The sequence below is a fragment of the Quercus robur genome, chromosome 5, assembly GCF_932294415.1.
Source record: "Quercus robur chromosome 5, dhQueRobu3.1, whole genome shotgun sequence".
Taxonomy (NCBI): Eukaryota; Viridiplantae; Streptophyta; class Magnoliopsida; order Fagales; family Fagaceae; genus Quercus; species Quercus robur.
In genome coordinates, this window is record NC_065538.1 from 18,463,311 (window position 1) to 18,486,626 (window position 23,316).

Sequence of the window (23,316 nt, forward strand, 5' to 3'; positions counted from 1 at the left end):
GTCCTCGGACCCAAGCCTCTGGGGAAACCAACTACTTACAAAGAAAAAGCAAGTCTTGGACAGAACCAAGGCCTTGCATGGTCCTCGGACCCAAGCCTCTGGGGAAACCAACTACTTACAAAGAAAAAGCAAGTCTTGGACAGAACCAAGGCCTTGCATGGTCCTCGGACCCAAGCCTCTGGGGAAATCAACTACTTAAATGGAAGAGCTGTGTTACATGGACTCTCTAGTCTGCTTTTGAACCCTTAACACTAAAGGGACCAATATGGAATGGATTAACAAGTTTTCAAAAGCACCACCAAAGTCACGCAACGTTTGGTCGTGCTCTTAGATGAATTATTCAAAGTTCGACACCCTCAGACGATATTCTCACACTTATTGCAGAGCGTTCAATCGACATCTCGGTTAGTTTTCTAAGTTTAACTTATTACGAGTTATTATCATGTCTGTTAGTGTGCATAGATTAAAATTAGTTGAATCGGGTTTCAAGAGTCCTTGCCCTGAATACTGCCAAGGAGAAACACACACATGGAGTACACCAACTCACAAAGTAGTTCTATCAAAGGAACAACATTCAGAATAAATAAAGAAATCGTCATTTCTTACTAAAGCAAAAAGACAGTACAATGTACAATGAAAAACTAGAACCGGTCTGTGTCAAAGTTCACTACATGACCAAAAGAAAGGAAGATACAAGAAAATAAGTAAAAGCCGAGGAAGTAGGTCAGAGGAGAAGTTGGCTACAGCTCCAAGACCTTGTTCTTCTTCAAAGCTCTCACTTGCCCACAACTCAAACAGCGAAAGAGATCCAACTTGAACCTGACACCATTGAAGAAAAGGTGTAGGGAGTTGAAGGTGGTGGGGCTTTCTCTAAATATACGCCTACCGCAAAGCGGAGGCGCTGAGGGAGGAAAACCCTTCTTCTGCCGTACCAAAACTCTGGCATGAACAGAACCTGCTTCGGATTTTGACTAAAAGAGGGGACGATTCTTTTCCCTCTCGGCGGAGAGGGAGTATTCTCCTGAATTTGTGCTTCCTGCGCCCATGTCTTATGGTAGTAAGCCTCATGAAGACACGATGCTTCTGCGGCGGAGGAAGTTCTTTATTCCCAACCCTCGTTTTCAACATGTTATGCCAAGAAAGGAGAGCTCCGGATGTGGGGAGCGTGATGTGAGAGAAAACTGAAAGAAGGGGTGTTATATATAACGCAACCATCTCTCCCTCCTATTTATTTGAAAAGACAAGATGATGGTAGTCAACTCATGCAGCGTCCCAAGGAGCACTACAGACAAAGTGGTCTTGGCTCAACTTCCAACATCGACTGCAACCACAAGATTAAAAAGCCTCGTAAAGGCGCATTTCGGTCATCGTGACATCAGAGAGTACCACGTGGCCAGAAGTTGCAGAAATATCTCTTAATTCATAGGCTAGGTGGATTCGTGGACCCGGGGCCGCTTGGCGTAAGGGCCCCGGTACCTTGGCCGACGCGGAGCAGCGGCCATGGCCGAGGACAGTCACTTTTGGGCGAATCGGGAAATGCTCAAAGATAAGGGAAACCAAGTACTGGTGCGGACATTGGTCTCGGACAAAACCTAAGGCTCGCATGGTCCTCGGACCCATGCTAAAAGGTAAAACTCAATACCGACAAAACCCAAGTCTCGGACTCATGCCTCCGAGAAAACTCAAGTACGTAAGATAAAACGTATAAGTCCTGAACAAAGCCCAGGTTTGGCAAAGTCCTCGGACTTAAGCTTCTTTGGAAGTCAGCTGCCCTAATGAAGGGATTCTTTTCGGCTTAAATAATGGAAAAGGTTAATGCTCACGCCTCGTGGAGATGGCAGAGCAACCTAATGATCGTCAACCTAAGGAGGCCATTCATCCGAGAGGTAACATGTCCTCGGGTAAATACTTCTCACACCTAATCGGACATTTGACACCCATCACTGCTAATTTTAAGATAAGTCTCATTCCTTACTGGTCGGACTGTTATATTGAATAATAATTTTGTTAAAATTATCGTGGCATCATTTTATCAACGATTACTTCGTCCTTAGTCATTATTGATTCAAATTCTATACTATTATGCCGAGCAGCGCTTTCGCATTTGTTAGAATATATAAACAAGACATAAGAAATAGAGTAACACTATCTTTTATTAATATGAAAATTTGTTACAACGTACAAGGAAGGGCTTAAACAAGCCTATACAAAAAATGAACTGCAAAAACAATAACAATATCTGTAATACAAATAAGTAAACCATCAGGTGTCTTTTGAATCTGCCTTCAAGGTCTCTCTGAAATCCATGCCTCAGTACTGCTCATATCAGGAGAAGAACCTTATACAAAAATAATGAAGGACAAGGAAGAAGAATTGGAACACATGGAAGCACTCCAGCAAGCTCTTGTTGCTGAAGAAAGCAAGGGAAAAAGAAGATGGAGGACATAAACGGGAAGGAGGAGAAGAAGAGTGAAGCAATGAAAAGAAAGTAAAAGGAGCAAAAGAGGGAGAAGGGGAGCCTAATTAGGTATGCTCATGAGAGAGCAGATGGAGATGACAAGGGAGGTTTTCGACTCAGTCACACCAGAAATGGGGTATGACGAGTCCCTGCTTCGGATTTTGGCTAAAAGAATGGGGAGACAAACCTTGAGTCTCCACCATCCTTGTCCCGACCGAGCCATCTCAAGTTTCGTTAAGATATGGTGTTTCAGGGAAAGGAGGGATTCATTCATGGTTGATCACTGTGGTGGACGTGTTATCAAATGAGGGATAACCAGAGGGAAGAGGCGGATTCTGGGAAAAGTCTAAGGGATTCGCATATGAGAGAATCACCCTCTTATCTTCTCTCTTTATATAGGGGAAAAAGACGAGGGTACGTGACACGTTCCGATCCTCTAAGAAATCTGCTAGTAAATGCAAAACCGTTTCGTTTCTCCAAGCCATCCTTAACCGATAGAGTTAAGAGACCTCGTAAAAAGAAGACATTAAAAGCGCACTACGGCTATCCAAACGGAATAAACGCCTCATGCGTAGGTCAAGGGAATTGTCACGTAGACCGGCGCATTACTTGGGGAGGTGAGAAGTCGCTGACGTTGATCAAGGGCCGAACTTAATAAGCCGCAATAAAGTCTCGGTATTATCAAAACCCACCTTTCCAACCGAAGAGTTGGATAGCAGGGTTTTGAGGGGCTATTGTGGGGCCCGACAACAGATGGGCCAGATCCACCTATTCACGGGGATACTTAAGGCCCAAGCCGAGGAGGATAGTAGTCCCAGCCCAATAAACACAAAGCACTAATGGGCCATAGAAGCCGCCGAGGAAGGTACAGCCCTCGGTTAGCCCAGAGCTACACTAAGGAAAGGGGCAAAAGTGGTATAGGGATAATCTTGTAAGAAATCTAAAATATCTAGGAAAGGCTGCCAATACTACCGGCCCTAGACAGAGCTTTGCCTCTCACAGAGTCGTGTTTCTTTGGCCTACTCAACCACTCCCAGCAACTCAGGTCTGAAACTGATGGGACAGGTGTCAGTCTTGGAAAGTCCGACCCTACACGTGGACGAAGGAAATTGAATGCATGCTAATATAAAAGGAAAATATCCAACCTAAAGAAAGGGGGATTTCTCTGGAAAGAAGAAAGACCTAAAGGGGTGAACACCTCTAGATCATGCATGAACAACTCAACTAAACCACGGCTGAGTAAACATGGTTTAGCCTTTCGACCCCATTCTCTACAAATGATATTGTACGGGTCCATTTACGTGTGAACCCAACCCTACCGTGGGCCCACGCGAACTGTGTCCCTACAATAACATTTAACAATCAAAGAGAATAAATAATAAATAAATAAATAAAACAATAACAACAACAACAATTTAAAAAAAAAAAAAAAAAAACTAAATCGCATTAACCCAAAATAGAGTTTTAAAGAATATAAAAAATTATCAACCTAAAGTAGAGATGCAAGAAAAATAAAATAAATAAAAATACCCACCAAAAAATTTAGAGAGGGAGAGGGAACCTTTTTTTTTTTTTTTTGTGAGGAAAAACTATGCATAGAATAAAAGAGATAGTAACAAATTTATAGTAAGAGGGTGTGAATAAGAAGAGACAAAAATAAAGGAAGATGAAGGGAAAGAAGAAGAATAATATTAATGTAGAGGGTAGTGGGAAGATGAAAAGGTAAGGGAGGAAAAAAGATTGAAGAAGTAGTGGAGAGATGAAATGGTAAGGGAGAGAGAAAGGTTGGAGAAGTGTAAATATTAAAAAAAAATAAATGTTAAAAATAATTAAAAGAAAATTGAAAAAAAAAACCCTACTTTTTTTTTTCCTTTAAACTAAAAAGGCTCACACAAAACCCTAAAACTAAATTGAAAAGGTTTTGGATTGGGCTTGATAGTGGAACTAAATAAATAATAGGTGAGCTGGATTAATTATACAGATTTATTATAAGGTGATAGTGGAAGTAAATAAATAAGTAGTGGGCTGCATTTATAGGACTGAAAATTGTAAAAATCATTTTAAAATTGTAGGACAAATTATATTTAAAAAAAAAAAAATTGAAGTGGCAGCTGATGTGACGCAATGTGAGAGCAGCAGCATTAAACGCTACGCTTTAGTTTTTTTTTTTCTCTCTTCCCGGGGCGTACTAGGCCTGTAAGAACCCAGAATGCTGATTCTCTAAACTATATGATCTTTCTCCATGCTTATTATGCAATAGAGTTTTGTCCTTTCCATTTACCTCTATAGGTCCTGCATAAAAAACACACTATACAATACACATATCTTCAAATAATTGTTAGTTTCTTAGATTAGGATATATATTTTAATACATATACAAATGAATTTCATGAGAATGATTCAGTCATGAGCATCCTGGCCCCAATTCTCATAGACTTAGTGCCTTTGCACAAGACTTATGGGATTTTGAACTCAAGTCGAAGTGGCTTTGTTTAGGCATTGCCTTCCAAGATAATTAGGTGAAAAGGATTTTTGTGGGAAAGAATGATATCTGATATGTGCATATTTTAGCATGTGTTTCTTTGGAGGCTAAGTGTGTCCAAGGCCCAAGTTGAAGTGAGGACCCCAGTAAAAAAGACTCAACTTTTGGCTGAGAAAAGGAAAACTAACAAGTTAGAATATATGTATTGAACATTAAAAAAGCAGCAAAGGAAAACAATGTAATAAAGAAACACACGAAATAACTATTAAGGATCCTCCAATTACTATAAAATATTTCATTATTTTTCTTAATTGTGGATTACACTCACTAAGACGTGTTACAAGGTCCAAATAAGATCAAAAATTACAGACTTCGATGGCTATCTAAGCCTCTAAGACTTGCAAAGTTTGAATCCCTTTGAATCCAAGTATGTTCTGTAGTGGCTGTCTCTGGGATACCGGGCACTGTTTTCTATTTTCTTTGAGTTTTTGATAGAGTTTTCTCAATAATTTTTGTTCTGATTCCCTATTATTGAATCCCCTTTCAATGTTGGCTGTCTTCCCCTTTTATAGTGTCATTTTAGAGTTCAGGGTACCACTAATTCTTCCCCCTTGGCTCCCTAGGTACCAGCGCCCCTGTTGTACCAGCCATTCTGACAGCTAATTTTTTCTCTGTTTCTCATAGTTTTCATCTTTTAGTCCTGTTTTCCTAAAAGCCACCTTGCACTTTCCATTCCGACATGTCCTTGGAGAGCTAAACTTCACCCTCTCTTCTTTCAAGGCTTTTTACCTTTTAGACTCAGCTTTTTAGCTGTCCTTCTTGCTGTCATTTTTCCCAAGTGAGCAAAATCCATTCCTGCTAATTTGAAGGTTTTCCCAGCCACATCTCTTTATAGTTCTTCATTCTGGGTTTCCCAAGGTACCAGCCTTTTGTTCATGAATTGTCATTCTTCAAGCTTTCTGGTTCTTTGCTGCACCAATGGGTGCTTGAGAAGGACATATCTATTCTTCGTTTCTTGTATTTCGTGGTACCCCTTTTGAGCTGTCTCAATCTCACGTTAGTTGTGCTACACGTCTCGAGGATCTCGAGCCTCTGACAGCCTCTAGGTATCCCAGCCCAGTTCTTTCATTGGATTTTGCTGGATTTTTTAATGGTATTTTTGCTGGAAATCTAAACATACATAGGGCCTTAATGTTGATTCTTCTTGCTGCACGAATTGGGCCTTCTTTACTTTTTATGGAATGGGCTTTCTTGTGAAATTTTAGACCTCAACAAATTGAAAAGGTTTTGGGTTGGGCTTGATAGTAGAACTAAATAAATAAAAGATGGGTTGGATTAATTATACAAATTTATTATAAGGTGATAGTAGAAGTAAATAAATAAAGTAGAAGTAAATAAATAAGTAGTGGGCTAAATTTATTATAGGGTAATAGTGGAAGTAAATAAATAAGTAGCAGGCTGCATTTATAGGGCTGAAAACTATAAAAACCATTTTAAAATTGTAGGAAAAATTATATTTTAAAAAAGAAAAGAAAAAAAAGAGTGACGTGGCAGCTGATGTGATGCAACGTGAGAGTAATAGCATTAAACGTTACGCTTCAGCTTTTAGTAATATATAGATAATAGAAAGAATCTATTTAATTTTGTTTGCAAAAACCTTTTTTACATCCAGAACCAAGCATAGTCAGGATCTCGTTCAACCTTTCTTTTTTATTCCTATTAATCATAGGAAAAAAAAAATGTTAGTCTTGGCTAGAGGGTCGATGAGCAACTTACCTAGCTCCTCTATTAGCCTTTGAACATCTAAATATATTAACAAAATAAAAAATAGAAAAAATCTCTTTAATTTCATCTGCAAGAGCCTTTTTTACTTTCACAATCCAGCCTAGTTAGGACCTCACCGAGTCTTTCTTTTTTGTTCCTATGAATTATAGAAAAAAAAAATGTTAATCTTGGTTAGAGGGCTGATGCTCAACTTACCGGACTCTTGTGTTAGCCTTCAAACAGTTAAATATATAAATAAAATAAATATATTTATAAAATAAATAATAAAAAAGATCTCTTTAATCTTGTCCACAACCCAGCCTAGTTAGGACCTTACTGAACTTTTCTTTTTTGTTCTTATGAATCATAGAAAAAAAAAAAAAAAAAAGTTAATCTTGGTTAGAGGGTTGATGCTCAACTTACCTGGCTCCTCTATTAGCCTTTGAACGGTTAAAAATATATATAAAATAAATAGTAGAAAAGATCTCTTTGATTTTGTCCGCAACCCAGCCTAGTTAGGACCTTGCCAAGACTTTTTTTTTTTTTTTTTTTTTTTTAATTCTTATGAATCATAGAAAAAAAAAATGTTAATTTTGACTAGAAGGTCAATTAGCAGCGACTTACCCAACTCCTATATTAGCCTTTGAATGGCTAATGTGGACTCCTCACATATGGTGGGGGCTCGCATGTCCTATATAATTCTTAACATCCTAAATAATTTATAGAAGTAATAAATAAAAAGTAAATATATATGAGTTAAATAAATAATAAAGTAAACCTTGTTTCTTTCGTCCGCAAGAGCTTTTTTCATTTTCACAATGCAGCCTAGTTAGGACCTCAATGAGCCTTTCTTTTTTGTTCCTATGATTCATGGAAAAAAATAATGTTAATCTTAGGTAGAGGATATTAGGTTATAGAACTAGAAAGATCCTTATAGAATTTGTGGAGGTGAGATCCCAGAAATCGTAATTGTGGGCTTGTTGGGCTCGAATCCTCAATTAATTTGTATTCCATTAAGGGTTTAGCATGGGAGGTCCCAAGAAAAGTTTGGCTAATAACTGATAATTTGAAAAGGTGGTACAATGATTTCCTGATGGTGACTATTCGAGGAGAATTTCAGACAGTCGAGATGTCCCTTTGGAAATCTGAGCTGGATCCCCTTCCCTAACTATTACCTTTTGATCTCTCACTGTTCACTCGTGTTTCTCTCCCCAGCATTATGTTCCAACCTCTTGCTCCTCCCCCTTGACCCTTTTTTATAAGCTTGCTTTTAGTGGGTTTGTCATGATTAGAGAAACTTTGGCGCATATGTGGGTCCCTCCACTTATAGAGCTCGGGTGGATTCCTAAGTCTGGGCTACTGTTTTGGCACATCTAATCACACATTAGTGATAGGTCCCACATGCATGCCATGAAAATGATTTTCTAGTAAGTTGTGTTTGACGCTAAATTTTTTGTTCAGTAGGAGGATTTCCCTAAGGCATTGCCTTCTTTCTTCGGGGATAGTGAGCTTTGTTCGGATATACATGCTGGGGACATGTGGATCTATGTTTTAACTCAACGTTCATTAGATTTAGGCCAAACCTAAATTTACTGACCCCAAGCTTGGGCCTAGTATGGGCTAAGCTCTTATTAAGCCCCAAGCTTGGGCCTAGTATAGGCCAAGCTCTTGTCCATCTACAATAGCCCCCACGATCCCATCTCCAATTCATGGTGAGGGGATCGTGGTTGTGACCCCAGCATCTTGGGACGTGCTCCGCTATAACCGTCATGTCTTGGTGACACCAAGCGTTAGATAATAAATGTGCCAAATTTGACAACTTCCCCTTCGCACGCTTCGTGACAGTTGTCATGGTTCAATAATCATGATTGCCTGTCCGTTGAGTTCCCGAGGTACACAGAGATCGAGCGACAGCGTGGGCGGTAATTTTCCCACCTATTGCTCTAATTCCTCCCCTATAGATACTCCCTTGAGACTCTAGTTTCATTTCTTTTATTTCTTTGCTCTAGCCTTTCACTCTTTTATTGCCTCTCTCTCTTTTCTTGCTTAGAGCGTTCCTATTGAGACCACTTGCCCATCCCCTGTAAGTATACTCATCCTTTCTCATTTCCATATTCTTTGGGTACTTATGGGTAGATTTGCTAGGTTAGTAGACACCCCTGAGGTTGTGGCTAAGTATCACATCCCTCATGATGTTTCCTTCAAGATGCTATAGCCGAACAGTGGGAACCAAGGGCTATTTTTGTTCCTTTAATAGTCATAATAGAAGGTGGGGTTAGGTATCCTTCCTCTCAACTAGGGTGCCTTGGACTTAGACTTGCCTTGCAGCTGATCATCCTCTAGTCTTTTGTACTCCTCTACCCTTTCCATCAGCCCATGCATATCTATGACGAGCTAAAGGGTGAGTGAGGTCTTGAGTTCGGCTTAATGGAAACGCCGACTTTAAAGGTGCTGGCTACCACTCCCCCATTGTTTCCCCTAATCTCGTGGTATAATTCCCACTATCGGTCTAAGTATGCCCTAAGGGTCTCCTCTTCCATGGACATACTAATCCAATGGCTTTGGAACTTAGCTACAAGTCACGAAACCTTGCCCCAAATGTCCGGATCAATTTGTCATAATTGTGAATAAACCCCTTCTCCAGTCCATCAAACCATCTCATAGCTATAGGACCCAACTGGATGGGAAAATCTTACATATCAAGGTCTCGTTCTTAGAGTTAATGGCCATGTTTTGGTTATAATGGCTGACGTGCTCCATGGGGTCAGACTTCTCATTATAGTTGGTAAATATGCGCTTCACGAACCTTTGTGGCATGTTTGACCTTTTGATGACCTAAAAAAATTGAGAACAAGAAATCTGCTACAAGGGGGGACTCATTGCATTGTTACCCTATTGTTACCCTATGTTGAGGGTTCACCCTATGTCCTTACGATCTGGAAGCTCCTCAAAGAAGTCTTTCTTTCCTCGATCCTCCACGGGGGGATTCTTTCCTATTATTCCTCTACAAAGGGGGACTCTATCTGGATCCTGTGCCTACTTACAGGGGATAGCGTCATTTCCCTATGTCTCCGTGAAGGGGAATTCAACCTCTCTTGATTCACACAATGAATCTCCTCGGTGTTTTGCCTCTACAAGAGGCCCCTTTCATTGGGCTTATCTTCGGTTGGTCCCTATTCTCCACGAGGATCCTCTTCTCCCGTTGCAACACTAGAACCTGAGCCCTTAGACGATCCATCTCCCCATCCCTGTTGTCTTGCGGAGTTGGTCGTCAACTTTTCCCTAAGGCGCGCGAAGGGAGAACCACTAGGGTTCCTCCTGGCCCTCTCTTCTTACCTCAAAATGTATCCTACAATCGAGAAGGTTCAAGAGCCCCATTCCTTCTTTAATTAGTCATCCTAACCCCAACTAACTTCTACTACTGCTTAGTGGATTTTCGACAAACTGCACCAATTGGTCATAAATACAAATACAAAAACCAAGTTAAAAGGGCTCCTTCTTAATGATCAACCATGATCTCACCAAAACACACCACACATTTCCTCTGAAACTTGGACTTCCTTTGGGAAAATTTTCCTCCCTAAAAAAATCATCCTTTTTATTGCAGAGTAGACACTATCTTACAACTCAATCACAGATTGGACAATCAATTCGCTTCGTGGAAGTAGAAAAGAATCCAAACTCAATGATAGCATTCCAAAATTTTTTGTCACTCTTTGGTTTATTGTGCTAACAACCACCTCTCTAACTCACAGGTACACACCAGCCTTTCATGATTTGCAGGTTTTGATCGACCAATTGATGGTGGTAATAATAGTAATCCTCTAGCTTGGCCTTATTGGGAGGAGTGGCAACTACTAATACAAGCCGAAACTACAAAGCAGTTGATCAGAGAGAAGAGCTTAGATTGCATAGGGAAAACCAGAGATGGAACTCAGGTCTTAAGAAGGGCTTTCACCACCACATCTAAAGACTGTCGCTCAGCAAGACTCATTGCAATTCGTGAAGCTCTAATCTGTGCAGCAGGCTTGGGCTTCCATACAGTGGTCATTCTTAAAAGCATGTATAGATCCAACAACACTGGAAAAACAAAATGCACTGACCTTGGTGGACTGAAGCTATCCTAGATTATATTTATAATATTATACAGCAGAACTCTATGCTGATTTCTATTTTGTATGCTTCTAAGTTTATGTTTTCTGATTGTAGGAATCTAGCTACAATGGTAGCTAAACAATCTCCTCACATTATGACGTAACCTATTATCTTTACCAGGTTTTAAAAAAAAAGCACATTGTGTATATAAATAAAAATATTCTAGGCACGCCCATATATAATATATAACTAAAACAGAAAAACCCAAACGAAAGTTACAAAACCTACGGGTGGCTGGTACTACCACTACCCAACAAAACAAAACTTAAGAGTAGTAGTTAAAAACCTAACGGCACACGCATAACACACACACAAAGAAGGTAAGATTACTGCAATCAGCCTTACATATCATCGTGAGGTGTTATCGTTTCAAACTAGAAAGATACACTAAATCCATTTTTATTGACTAGCAAAATTACCATTTTTTTCATGCATTTTGTAAATGTACATGAATCAAACACATGAACATAATTCCTGCCTCTAAGATAAGGAACCAGTATTTATCAAACACATGCACTTAAGGTAAGCAGATATACACAAGTTATTAAGGGAAAAAAACTAAGTGAACACGCTTTAAGCTAGCAATTAGCTTTCGTTCCGTGCCCATTTCCACAGCTTCTGAACACCATTTGATCTAAGTGCCAAAACCCCAATGCCAGAATTTGCATATAGAAGTTGAACAACCTAAGTATAAACATAGGACAGAATGCATCATCAAGTATATAAACTTTATAATAAAAAGTCAAATATAGTAAAGTTGCAGAGAGTTGAGAGGTCACATTATAACCAACCTGTGTATTAATTATTTTGAACTTTTAGTAAAATTTATAATACTTATTGAAAATATGGTATTAAATACAAGATACTTCACAAACCTTGCTGGAAGAATCTGTGCCTTCAGGCATGGCAAATAATCGGCACTGGACAGCATCCACAATTTCAGACAACTGCCAGGGTTTGGTTCTATCGGTTCCATCCTCCATGGTTCTTAGCTTTTCCATGCTTCTACCATTTGGATCAACTCCATTTTTCAAAGATATAAAAGTTTAGTTTTATATATATAAGTCTGAATAATTTTATTGAAATGAGACAAGGCATACAAACAGAAGCACACCACAATAATCAGCAGACATAAATCACCACAAAAAAAAAAAGAAAAGAAAAAAAAGGGTGCTTTGGAGTTCGACCCATTATTCTGAAGCATAGAAGAATGCAATTGTCTTACATAACTACAGTGTGACTACCAACTAAACAAATAACTGTCAAGATGTCTTCTGCGTCAAATTATATGCATGGCCAGGGCAACATACAAAAAGGTAATTTATAGATTGAGCTAAGGCATTAAAGAGAGGCCTAAAAGGAAAGAAAAGCATAATCATAAAAAATATAACAGAATATGGCCCTAAATAGGGCTGATTGGAGAAGAAGGATTTATGTAGCCCACCAAAAATAGAAGCACTATACATTGCCCAAAGAGTATTTAGTGTACGCTCAAACATACTAGTTTAATTATGAACACTTCCTACAAAAATCTAATATTATACAATGTAGATTCTATATGATACTAAAGACATCTATGAATACTGACCTCTTTTTTTTGATAGTTAAGAATACTATCTATATAGATATGTAAACTAAATGACACTTTATTTTTTATAAGACTTAACTGAAGAATACAAATTTTAGATGCAAAGCTCCCTTGTTAAATGTATAACCAGATAATAAGAAAAGAAAGTGCATAACTTTTGTCCATGAGTAGTAAATTTGCAAAAGTACCTATCATTTGCTAGATTCCAAGCTTCCTGCCTCAGTTCTGGAGGTGTTTCGAGAATGGCAAGGTAGTTAGATATGAATTTACGAGGATGTTCAACATGACAAACAAATCCCATCTCTTTCAATATATGTCTTTCTGTTCTGCTCAAGTCAGTCTTGAGGTCATGATATTTCTGTTAGAAAAGTAATAGGATAAACAAAGAAGCCATGAGAATTTATTGCATTTTTAGAGAAAAATAGGAGGATTATGTTAGTGCAAAGACACCTGAAGTGCTAAAATTAACCACCTATTCAGACAAAGCCATTATACTCGTGGTTGCCAAAAAGAAAAAAAGAGTGAAAATTAAATTCTTGTGCCGAAGAAGAAAATGATAAACAGGTAATTCCATGGAAAAGAAGACCTGTGAACCAATCTCCAAATGCTCTATCGGTAAGTTCTCCATCGTACATTCTATCCTGTGGAAAAAAGTAAGGATTTAGATTGCTTTCCTTGGGCTTTCCTTGAGCTTTGATGCAAGCCACAAGCAGCTTGCAGCAACTTTCTGCAAAAAACTATCATATCCCAGAAAATTAATGGATAAGTTACATGGGCATAGAAGTTTTATGCTGTTCCAAGTTAGTAACACAACTATTATTCATTTGTTGCTAAGAAAATGTAAGAATAAAAATACATTCTGGAAAACAAGGACCTTAATTCAATGAAGCTCAAGGCAACTATTGGACTTGGTAGAGGTGAATTACAAATACAAAACTAGTGGTAAATTATCAATTATCCCAAAAGCTTAACTAATAGAAAGTAGTGTATTTAATTATCTAACCATAATTCTAACACTCCCTTCATGTATTATCTCAAACTCTCTCTTAAGAAGTGAGGCCCAACACATGGGATTTTTAACATTTTTAATGAAAGTTGGAGTAAAGGTAGGGTTCAAACTCATGACCACCAGTGTTGATACCCTGATAAATCACTAATTGTCCCAAAAACTTCAACTATTAGGAAATTGTGAATTTAACCATAATTCCAACAATTAGAACATCATGGATACATTTCAAAGAAAACTTTTCTTTCCTACATTTATTCTCAATGTATAGGGAGAATGATAAGAGACAAAACTTAACCTTAAAATTGAAGCGGGCAAACGATTTCTTGCAATAGAAACGATGTTATAGAACCTGCTCGGTCGGCACAGCTTCAGGTCTAGTACAAAGATTAAGGTAACATACTGAACCAACAAAATTAAGAAAAGTAAACAATTTCATAAACCCAACATATAAAGAAATCAAAAAAACAGGATACAGTTTAAGCAAGATGCCACTTTCTTGGATGAGATCACAGCCATAGATTCATAAGGCTGCCACATCATAACAAATACAAAATTTTAGTCTAAACATACCCATCAAAATTATTATTTTGATTTTACAAGTCACAAACTTGAAACTGTGTATAAACATGAATGAAGCATTTAGATTGAGAAAATCTGGAGATTACCTTAATTATTGTAAGGGCGTCTCTAGCTCCTATCACCATTGAACTCATCGGAGGAGGGCGGGTCTGGCTGTTGGGGGGTGGACCGGTGGTAGTGTGGTGATGCAGAGGCCAGTAAGGGGATGAGAACTATAATCTGGAGTCTGGTCTTAACAATCCACAATGGATTTGTTGTGAATGAAATGATAAAAGGGGAAAAAAAAATAGGAAAAGCAGTGATGCCCAGTCCTTTTTTTGTTTGTTTTGGTTTTTCCCAATTCCAAAAGAGAATGAATTAATAGAGAAAAGTAATTGAGTTTGATCAAAGCAAAGAAACAAATTTTAAAGAGAGAGAGAGAGAAACCTGTGCTGCGAATGAGAAGAATACCTCTGAAGCAAACGGAGGCAGCACTCCTCACCCTTTTGCCCCATCGCTCTTCGGATCAAAATAACGCCTCCATTCCCGATACCCCCATCTCACTCTCTCTGTCTCTCCCTGTGTGATTTCAAAGTCTAAAACAGAGTGTGGGTTTTTGCGAGGATTCTTATTTATGGCCCCGATTTTTGAGTGTTGCTCAATTCAACGGTAACATTTTTTGAAATTCAAAAGAATTCTGTAGTTGGACTTGGATCATGCTTGGATCACTGCTGGCTTATGCTCGTTTTAATTGGGCCTAAAATAACGATAGTGTTTTTCTAGCCCACTAAAAAAAAAACTAAATTTATTAGTGTATATATTAAAAAAATCACTAATGTGAAGTGGAAATTTTCCATAATAAATAAATAAATAAATAAAGTTGATTTTTGTTATAGGTTTTCACATCCAAATTTTGATGATATTTTAGTGATTACCATTTGTCGATCATAACAAAAAAAAGGTGATAGGGTTTGTTTGAGATCCGCTTATTTTGTTGAAACTGAAATTGAAATTTTTTGCTGAAAGTACTGTAGATAAAAGTAAAAGTTAGCTGAAATAGTAAGTAGGACCCATGAATAATACCAAAAAGTACAGTGGGACTCACGAATAATAGCAAAATTAAGTTGAATAGTAAAATAAGCTGGCTTTTTAATTTATAACCAAACACACACATAGTGTAAGGAAAGTAGGATATTGTTAGCGTAAATAATTTTTTTTTTTATAATGTATTTACCTTTTTTTTTTTTTTTTGAGAAATCTAAAGAGAGAGTTAGCTTAGCCTATTGTGGGCATAAATATATATTTTATTTACTTTGATATATATGCTATTTGAGTAGCTTTTACATTATATATGGAGTTCAGAGTATAGATTCTCTACCTATTTATTTTGATTTCTGTGGGCCAGAAAATTCATGGCCCAGGCCCGCCCTATATCAAGGCTCAAGGTCTGATCTGAGGAGACCTATTGCCAAGAAAGAGTTTAATGCACGGATAGGATAGGTGAAAAGACTACTCATACTGTAAGAGAGAACTCTGTGCCTGACAAGCCCCTATTTTTGACCAAGCTATTCAACCTTTACGTCTACTCCCAGCCATTGGAGGTAGGGGCGGATAGGACAAGTCTTCTGCCCGAAGAAAAAGCTCACACGTGGACCCTAAAGGGAGGGAGGAATACAAGTATAAAAGGAAACGAAAGCCAGAAGGAGAGGGAGGGGGCCAAAAAGTAGAGCCTCCCATCTCACCTCCAGGAGAAGGACTCCAGGGGTGAGAACACCTTAACTATGTATGCACACCACCACAAAAAACCCACCCCCGGGTAACCGGGGAAGACCTTGATGCTCCTCGGACCGATTCCAAGGAGTCCAATCCCTCAGGCTACGAAGCTGTAGGGCTGGGATGTCCAGACTGAAACCCTTTTTTACATGAGTTCCCCTAAATTCAGGTCCGGATCATCGCCTCGTGATCAAAAGCCAGCCTTTTAAGCCCACTCTCTACAAATCATATTGTGAGGGATCTTTCATGTGCGAGCCCAACGTCACTCTTGGGCTGTTAAATAATCGTGTCCCTACAATTTCATTGAGCTAAATTATTATATTTAATATTCTAATTTAATTTGTATATTTTTATTTTGGCATTTGTGAACAACAACAAATGGAATGGTTACCTAATGATATTATATGCTACATGGTGATATTTTGGAGTTTAATTCTTGTTGAGGCAATTTCAAAACTTTTTTTGCATGGTGAATGAAATGATGAAATTTAGTGTTTGTTTAGGACAAGCTAAAAATTTCAGCTTATTTGCAATTTCAGCTTATTTTTAATGCTATTCATGAGTTTCATTACACTTTTTTATACTATTCAATGTATTCATGGGTTTTATTATACTATTCAGCTAATTTTTACTTTTATCAACAATACTTTCAGTAAAAAATTTTCAGTTTCAATTAAATAAGTTGTTTCCAAATGAACACTTATTTTGTATGAATGGATTTAATTTTTTTATTTATGTATTTTAATACTTGAATAGGTTTTATCTGTTTATGTATGAACAAATTTATGAAATATGTGGAACTTATTTCATTCACCATGTATGAACATGATTTTTTTATGTATGATATATGGTTGTTGTATGGATAATTGGACTTTTTCTTTTATGAATACTTGATAAATGGACAATTAGACATCTAACAGGTTGCTAGCTAAATAATTAGAGTTTAAGCTTGCCCATGTAATTGGACACAGCTAAATAAATAGAAGTTTTTATTTGCTTGAAGTTTTGAATATGTTGATGTATAGATATTGGGCTTGAGAGCCCCGATTTTTTTAAAGATATTTTACTAATTTTTCAAATCAATTAAACCAATCACATAAACTGCACCGCTTTAGGTCGAAAAACTGACCTTGGACGGTGTGCATTGATTTGGTTATGGGGAAACCGATACTAATTAGTTTGGTTACAAATTTGGAAAAAAAAAATGATTTAACTGAACTGTCCACACCCTTTGTCATAGACTTTGGCATTGTAAGAAATAGATACACTTAACTTTATATTTCGTAAATTTAGTACATAAACTTTGATATTGTAACAATAAGACCGCCTTAACTTTTTTAATTTTTTTTTCTCCAATTTAAACTGTTTTAGCACCAAATCATTATAAATAAATTAAAAAAAATAAAATGAAGGTGTTATATTTTTAGGGGGTATATTGCTTATAGTACCAACACTTATATACTAAATTAGCTATAAATTAACTAAAATAAAAGTTACATGATCTATTTGTTACGGTACAAAAGTTTATCTGCTAAAATTAAAAAAAAGTTCTTCCAAAAAAAAAAAAAAAAAATCAAAATGTTTGGTCGGGCCCACCCAATTTTGCTTAAGCAAACTCGGGCGAGTGCAACTCCGAGTCGTCACTCACTGCTACGCTCCAGAATAATGAAAAAACCACACAAAATAAAAATAGCCCGCCTTTCACAATAAATTCAAACACACAGCGAGAGGAGAGCCCCAACGTTTCTCACAGATAGAGAGAGAGAGAGAGAGAGATGTTAAAGAACGAAGCGAAATCGAAGTCGAAGACGGTAAGGAAGCCATTGAGAGACGTATCCAACAAGAAGTATAATAATGGCGGAACGTTCTCGAAACCCTTGGATATGAAGAAGGATCTCAGATTTTCAGAGAAAGAAGAGGATCGGTGTAAGGGAGTGGAAGAAGAAGTAGATGAAGAAGATGGATCGCTCGACCGCCTTCTGCTCGTCCAGTCCGATCTCTCCTCTCTCGTCCATCAGGTCACTACTCTCTCTCTCTCTCTCTCTCTCTCTCTCTCTCTCCTTACGATCTGTTTGTTTCTTGAGAAAATGATTTCGAATAACAAGGATTGCATCTTGCTCTGTGTAATTTACAATCCCGACGAAAATTTTGCTCAGTCTTTGTTTCATTCGGCTTTTGCAAGTTTGATCGGATTTGTGCTTGACTCTCTCTCTCTCTCTCTCTCTCTCTGTGTCAGCTTTTGTGTTTGTTTGGTTGCTCGGAAAGTGTGGGAGGCTATATTTGTGTTTTTGAATACTTAGCTTCAAATTGAAAGAGAAATTTACTGAGTGCATTTCAAATTACAGATTGCACAGTGTTGTAGTTGTAGGTACTTGGATCTTATAGTTTGATAAATCTTGTTCTTATTGTGATTTGGTTTTGATTTTCGAAATGTATAGGAAATTTTTAATTTAGGAAATGATTCAAGGCACAGTTTTTATCTATATGTTCTCAATGAAATATCAGTTATTTTATAATTTGTTGGTCTTAGACAGTGGTTATAGTTTAATATTGGTTTCAATTTCATATTGTTTTCATTTTGTGTTGTACTGTTATATAATTCTTCTGTGGTTTGAATATGTAAAAATTTGAGAATGTTTACTTGGCTGCCTCACTCTTCTGTTTAATTGGATTTGAATTGCTTGGTATTTTTTGGGAATATATTTTTTAAGTGAACAAGATAGGCAGGTTTTTTGAAATTGGTGTATGCAATATAAGGTTTTTATAATCAATGTTTGTTTGATTGGGAAAATATCTTCTTCTTTTTTTCGTCATCTACTTATAATTTTAGGCCATGGTTTGTGTTTTTGCTTGTATTTTTTTTTTTTTTTTTTAATTTTTAGATATGATAATATTTAAACATATTCCGCTCTATGATGAGTGCTCTTTATCATTGGGCCAAGACACTAATTGATTTTTGGTGTAAGCAGGAATCAAAAATCTTTGATTTGACAACAAGAAACTTCACCAATTGAACTAATTGGATTTGGAACCCACATGTTTGTGTTTGTGATTAGAAATATACTTTTGCTTCCATTTTGGGGGGTGGGGGGGTTGTTTGAGAATTTTGGTATGAAATGTTCACTTTCTTGTTAGATATCCCTGCTTTTTGTTTAATTTGCCATTAGGAACTATAGCATTATAATTCATAGAATAAGATTGGATAAACCTGGAAGGTTGTGTGCATGATGACAAATTGAATCTTAAATTGGTCATTTTTTGACAATCTTCAATTGTTTCTGTCTAGCAACAGTTCTTCATTTTAGAATCAAACCATTATTGTGGGAAGGGCACCTGTTGGACACAGATGTGCACATTATTCACTGTATCGAATTTATATTTTGGTGAAACTTTTGTGCTAGACTTCTTTAGTTTGGATTTATATTTTTATTTGAACTTGGGTTTTAGCAACTATGACATCAACATGTGGCATTGCCAAAGATGTTGACATTTAAAAAATGGGAATGTTGTGAGAATATGTTTGTGGTGGTTTAGGTTCAAACTTTCATATACCATTATATATTGACCTTGGAGAACTGGTTAAGATAGTAACTGTTTTTTCTTACCTAGTTGAACTGAGGACAACATGTATTTCAGGATACATATATATATATATATATATATATTATGACTGAATGGTAACAGCATGTTGAGACTGGAGTGTGTCCCAGCTTTAAGTTTAATCAATTTTATAATATATATGAGTGAACCAGCAGATCTTTGCATATTATTTAAGATGGTTTGTTGAACCTTCTTAAAAAGATTTACTTACAGTTTAGTTGTGTCTTATGCTGGTAAATTGATTTATTTACACATCTTGCTTATACTTCAATTGGCTGATTTCTAGTTTTGAAGAAGTTTCAAAACTTTTCTCCAGCAGGTGTGAATATGTATATTTGTACTGCTTTTACTATGCTGAGCCACTTGTTATCATCAAACTAGTTTATGCCTATACACCATTAGCTTTTATTTTTCTGTGATTGATCATTATTGTTGTGTTGTCATTGCTTCTCTTACATGGGGTTCTCTTTCTCTGAGACCTTTTTTTTGGTTGCTAAATTATGCATGAAATGGCAGTTTGATGAGCTCGTTGTGCAAGCATTTAAACTGAAGTCAACGAGCAAACAGGGGAGAATAGAAATTGAATCTTTCACGCATTTCTTGTCTGAAATGCTTTCTTCTTTAAAGGTTAATCCTACCTTCTATCAGTATATCACACTTCTATTTCCATACATTCTCTTTCTGATATGGGTTATCATTTCTCAAAATGTAGCCATGGCTTCCCAGATTTCAGAAGGTTCTCTCCAGTCCTTCGGCAGAGTCTGAAAATCAGTTGGGACAGACTGGGGAAAGTAAAATAGTTTCTTCGATTAATGACATTGAAAGTGATGCTGTTGACAGTCCAGAAGAAACCAAGTTGGATTCATTAATCTCTCCTTCTCCCCTTGTATCATGGCGTGCTGACTGCACTGTTGAGAGAGGTAGACAGCTTTTTTTGCTTACACCTCTTCCTATATCAAAAACATTATCGTCCAAATGTCAGGGCCCATCTAAATCAGTATTTGAAAGGAATACTTCCAATACTGCTTCTGAGCAGCCAACTTTTTGTACTCTTTTAGAAGATGTAAATGATGATTTACTTGAAAGTGTTCCCATAAGGCCAACTACAAGTAAGCCTTCTGATTCTGCTACCACTGAATTTAGAAAAACTTTACAGTCTGAATTTGCATCTTTGTCCTGTTTTTCAAAAAAGGAGTGCTCCATGCTTGTTATGACTCCATGCTCGAAAATGTCACCTCCAAAATCTTGTGTATTGCTTGAACCTATATCTGAGACCTCTCATCAAGGCAATTACAGGTTTCGTAAGGCTACCCCATTTCCTGTTGGGATTAATTGCAGTAGATCACAACTTTCTGAATCCTCTAGCAGTGATACTTCTGAAGGTCTTGCTTTCAAGTATCCTGAGCTCTTAGGGATTCAAGGGGCTTATAAACCTGGGATTGGAAAGAAAAAGGCAGAAGCATCGCCAGGCTGGTTTGTGTCACCTCCTAAAACTTGCGTCTTACTTCAGCCACCTGATGAGAAATCATTGAATGATGCAGCTGATGGCTGCCAGATGCCTTCGTCTCATGTTTTCAATAATCAAAAGAACTTGTCATTTGCAAAGCAAGACAATGTCCAATGTGGTGTTCTGCAAACCAGCAAATCTTGTAACCAAGGTATTGCTTTATAATTTTTATCTTCTTTTGGTTAATGCAGCATTTCAAATGTGATATGTACTTATTAAGTTTCTCCCTTTCCACAGAAACTCTTGGTGGCAATTTAGCATCCATAGACAGCACTCCAATGTGGAGGGAACCCGAAAGCACAATCCACCGAGGCAAATGTCCCGGTGAGAATACTTTAAAGAAAGAGTTGTGGACAAGGTTTGAAGCAGCATCCACTCATGGGCTTCGTTTTAATGCCTCTGTGCCTGAAAATACTGCTTCTAAAGGATTTCTTGACTTACTCGACGAGGCCTCTTGTGACGAAGAAAGTTAAAATGGTTGCGGGTTTGAGCCAGCAAACGTAAATTTTTTTTCATTTATTTTTGGATATGTAAATGGTGGTTCTTGTTGTATGCTAGAACAGGAGAACTATTTAGGGGCTCGGTCATTGGTTTTGTACCACCTATGACACATGTATCCTTTGGTGGCACAGGCGCTTTTGTTCGCTGATCAATTTTTCGATAATACATATGTTGCTTATAATTTGTATGGAATGTGTATCAGATATAATCTGAATTCAAAAACATATCCGAAGAGTAATTGCATTTGTGAGCATGCTTGCAAGACTAGACACAAATTTGAATTAACACCCAAAAAAAAGGTACTGAAAACCTCAACAGCCCTACTCTGTTTTTGCTGTGTAGTATTCTTCTGCCAATGTTTTGTTAGTTTGAGAGCTGTTGATATTGTAAAGATTGGTTAGAAGTCTGCAGTATTACATCTCATAGATGCGTACATGGTATTCCCCAAAATGTGGTAAACAAGGAGGATGCTAATAAGTATAAATAGGATTCAGTTGCTGTCCACCTTTGACCACTAACCCGTGCTGCAAAAATTTGCTTCCTGATACATGTGGCGTATTTCAGCTCTCCAGGGTTTTAGAATGCAGAGATTCCTGCTCCCATGCAATAATTGACATCATTACTCCATTTAGAGCTTAATTGGATTTAGAAAATGCTTACATTACAAAATATTTGGATCATCTTCGCAACTTTATATCAATGTGTCTTGACATGAATAATTAACCAAGTCATTTTGAATTGATTGTAAGTTAAGCATGTAAACACCGTTTCAGCAAAAAGACAACTTCGGGAGCCTAATAAACAAGAAGACAACGTTATAAACTCATTTAATCAAGACTCTTTCAAAGCCCAAGACACAAAAAAAGTCAAACATTTCCTGATCCACCATATAAACAGACAAAACCAGGCCTATGAATTAGACAAACTGCAAGAAAGAGTGTAAAACCTCCACCAAGGCTTCCAAGTCCATTAAGAAAAGCTATTATAAATTGGAGTTCTTCAAGCCTAAAAGCAAGCCAAGCCCACTTGGAGCCCAATTTGCAACTCAAGTCTAAACCTGAAGCAACATTCGGCTGGTGAACTCGTAGTCTTGAACTGGAATCAAGTCACCGAATCAGAAGCACGTCACACCATTGTCTACGAGAGAGCCACTTGCCTTACCAAAAAAGAGAAAAGAAATAAAAGAGAGCCACTTGCTAGACAATAGACTTGCATGATAAATTTTTTTGAGAAACAAATGCACACAAACTAAAAGGAGAGGGAAAAGGGTTCACACATTACAATCTCCACTCAAATAATAATTAGTTATTTAGGTTTTCCTGTGTAACCTTTAGTTCATTTATGTTTAGATGGAAACATGCTTTTGTAGTAAATTTAAACATGAATCACGTGTAGTAACATAAGAATTGCACTTTATTAGATGTAACACACACTCACATTATATATTATTATGTATATATTTTTAATTAAATTAATAATTTTAATTATAAATTTATAATTTCAATATTATTAATTATTTATATATGATGTCAGTGGTCAGGCCATAGAATCGGGAACCTTTCTAGTTCTTTGTTTTGTTTGATTTTTCAAACCATGCAAAAACCTCTCTACCGTATTTAAACCGATTGCAAAATATGTTCATTGCACTGCTAATCATGGTGGAGGTGCAAAAACGGGTGTCATGCAGTTTTCAATTCTGTTTTTAAAAAAACTGCAAAAAAATCATATCGCACCTATTAATACATAGGTTTTATTTTATAATTAATTTGCTAATATAGTAAAAAACATATAAAAACTGATCAAACCAAACCGCATCTCATTGCACTGCACAATAATCGATCTATTAAGGTGAGGTGCGGTGACACTTTTGGGCAAATTGCATCAAACAAACCATGTTCGGCCCTACCTAAAACTGTTGTGG

At 37.1% G+C, this 23,316-nt stretch overlaps 2 protein-coding genes across 6 annotated transcripts; one reads left to right on the plus strand and one right to left on the minus strand.

The window, feature by feature from the left end:
• Nucleotides 1–11,448: 11,448 nt before the first annotated feature.
• LOC126725357 (cyclin-L1-1-like) lies at nt 11,449–14,598 on the minus strand. Of its 5 annotated transcripts, XM_050430026.1 has the most exons (8): nt 14,462–14,598; nt 14,122–14,266; nt 13,930–13,984; nt 13,752–13,830; nt 13,034–13,088; nt 12,636–12,805; nt 11,735–11,880; nt 11,449–11,543 (listed from the first exon to the last, which is right to left on the minus strand). In XM_050430026.1, exons 2-7 carry the CDS (start codon nt 14,167–14,169, stop codon nt 11,877–11,879), a joined length of 411 nt encoding a protein of 136 aa, XP_050285983.1. In that variant the 5' UTR covers nt 14,170–14,266; nt 14,462–14,598; the 3' UTR covers nt 11,449–11,543; nt 11,735–11,876. The 5 variants fall into 5 exon arrangements, 2 of the variants coding, with proteins under 2 accessions (XP_050285983.1, XP_050285984.1); XR_007655438.1 differs by having other exon boundaries at nt 13,034–13,174; nt 14,122–14,592; XR_007655440.1 differs by lacking the exon at nt 13,930–13,984 and having other exon boundaries at nt 14,122–14,592.
• A 2,869-nt stretch (nt 14,599–17,467) lies between these two features.
• On the plus strand, nt 17,468–21,582 carry LOC126725358 (uncharacterized). The gene is made up of 4 exons (XM_050430028.1): nt 17,468–17,805; nt 19,904–20,014; nt 20,100–21,045; nt 21,132–21,582. The coding sequence occupies exons 1-4, from the start codon at nt 17,563–17,565 to the stop codon at nt 21,365–21,367; spliced, it is 1,536 nt and encodes a 511-aa protein (XP_050285985.1). The 5' UTR covers nt 17,468–17,562; the 3' UTR covers nt 21,368–21,582.
• The last annotated feature ends 1,734 nt before the right edge of the window (nt 21,583–23,316 follow it).

What these genes read in the sequence shown, in the direction of transcription:
- LOC126725357 (XM_050430026.1), bottom strand. Translation starts at nt 14,169, where the DNA reads ATGAGTTCAATGGTGATAGGAGCTAGAGACGCCCTTACAATAATTAAG. An exon ending in TTGCCCGCTTCAATTTTAAG is followed by an intron (nt 13,089 to 13,751) that starts GTTAAGTTTTGT and finishes TTTTTTCCACAG; the next exon opens with GATAGAATGTACGATGGAGA. An exon ending in ATTTGGAGATTGGTTCACAG is followed by an intron (nt 12,806 to 13,033) that starts GTCTTCTTTTCC and finishes CTTTTCTAACAG; the next exon opens with AAATATCATGACCTCAAGAC.
- LOC126725358 (XM_050430028.1), top strand. Translation starts at nt 17,563, where the DNA reads ATGTTAAAGAACGAAGCGAAATCGAAGTCGAAGACGGTAAGGAAGCCA. An exon ending in AAATGCTTTCTTCTTTAAAG is followed by an intron (nt 20,015 to 20,099) that starts GTTAATCCTACC and finishes CTCAAAATGTAG; the next exon opens with CCATGGCTTCCCAGATTTCA. An exon ending in CAGCAAATCTTGTAACCAAG is followed by an intron (nt 21,046 to 21,131) that starts GTATTGCTTTAT and finishes CCCTTTCCACAG; the next exon opens with AAACTCTTGGTGGCAATTTA.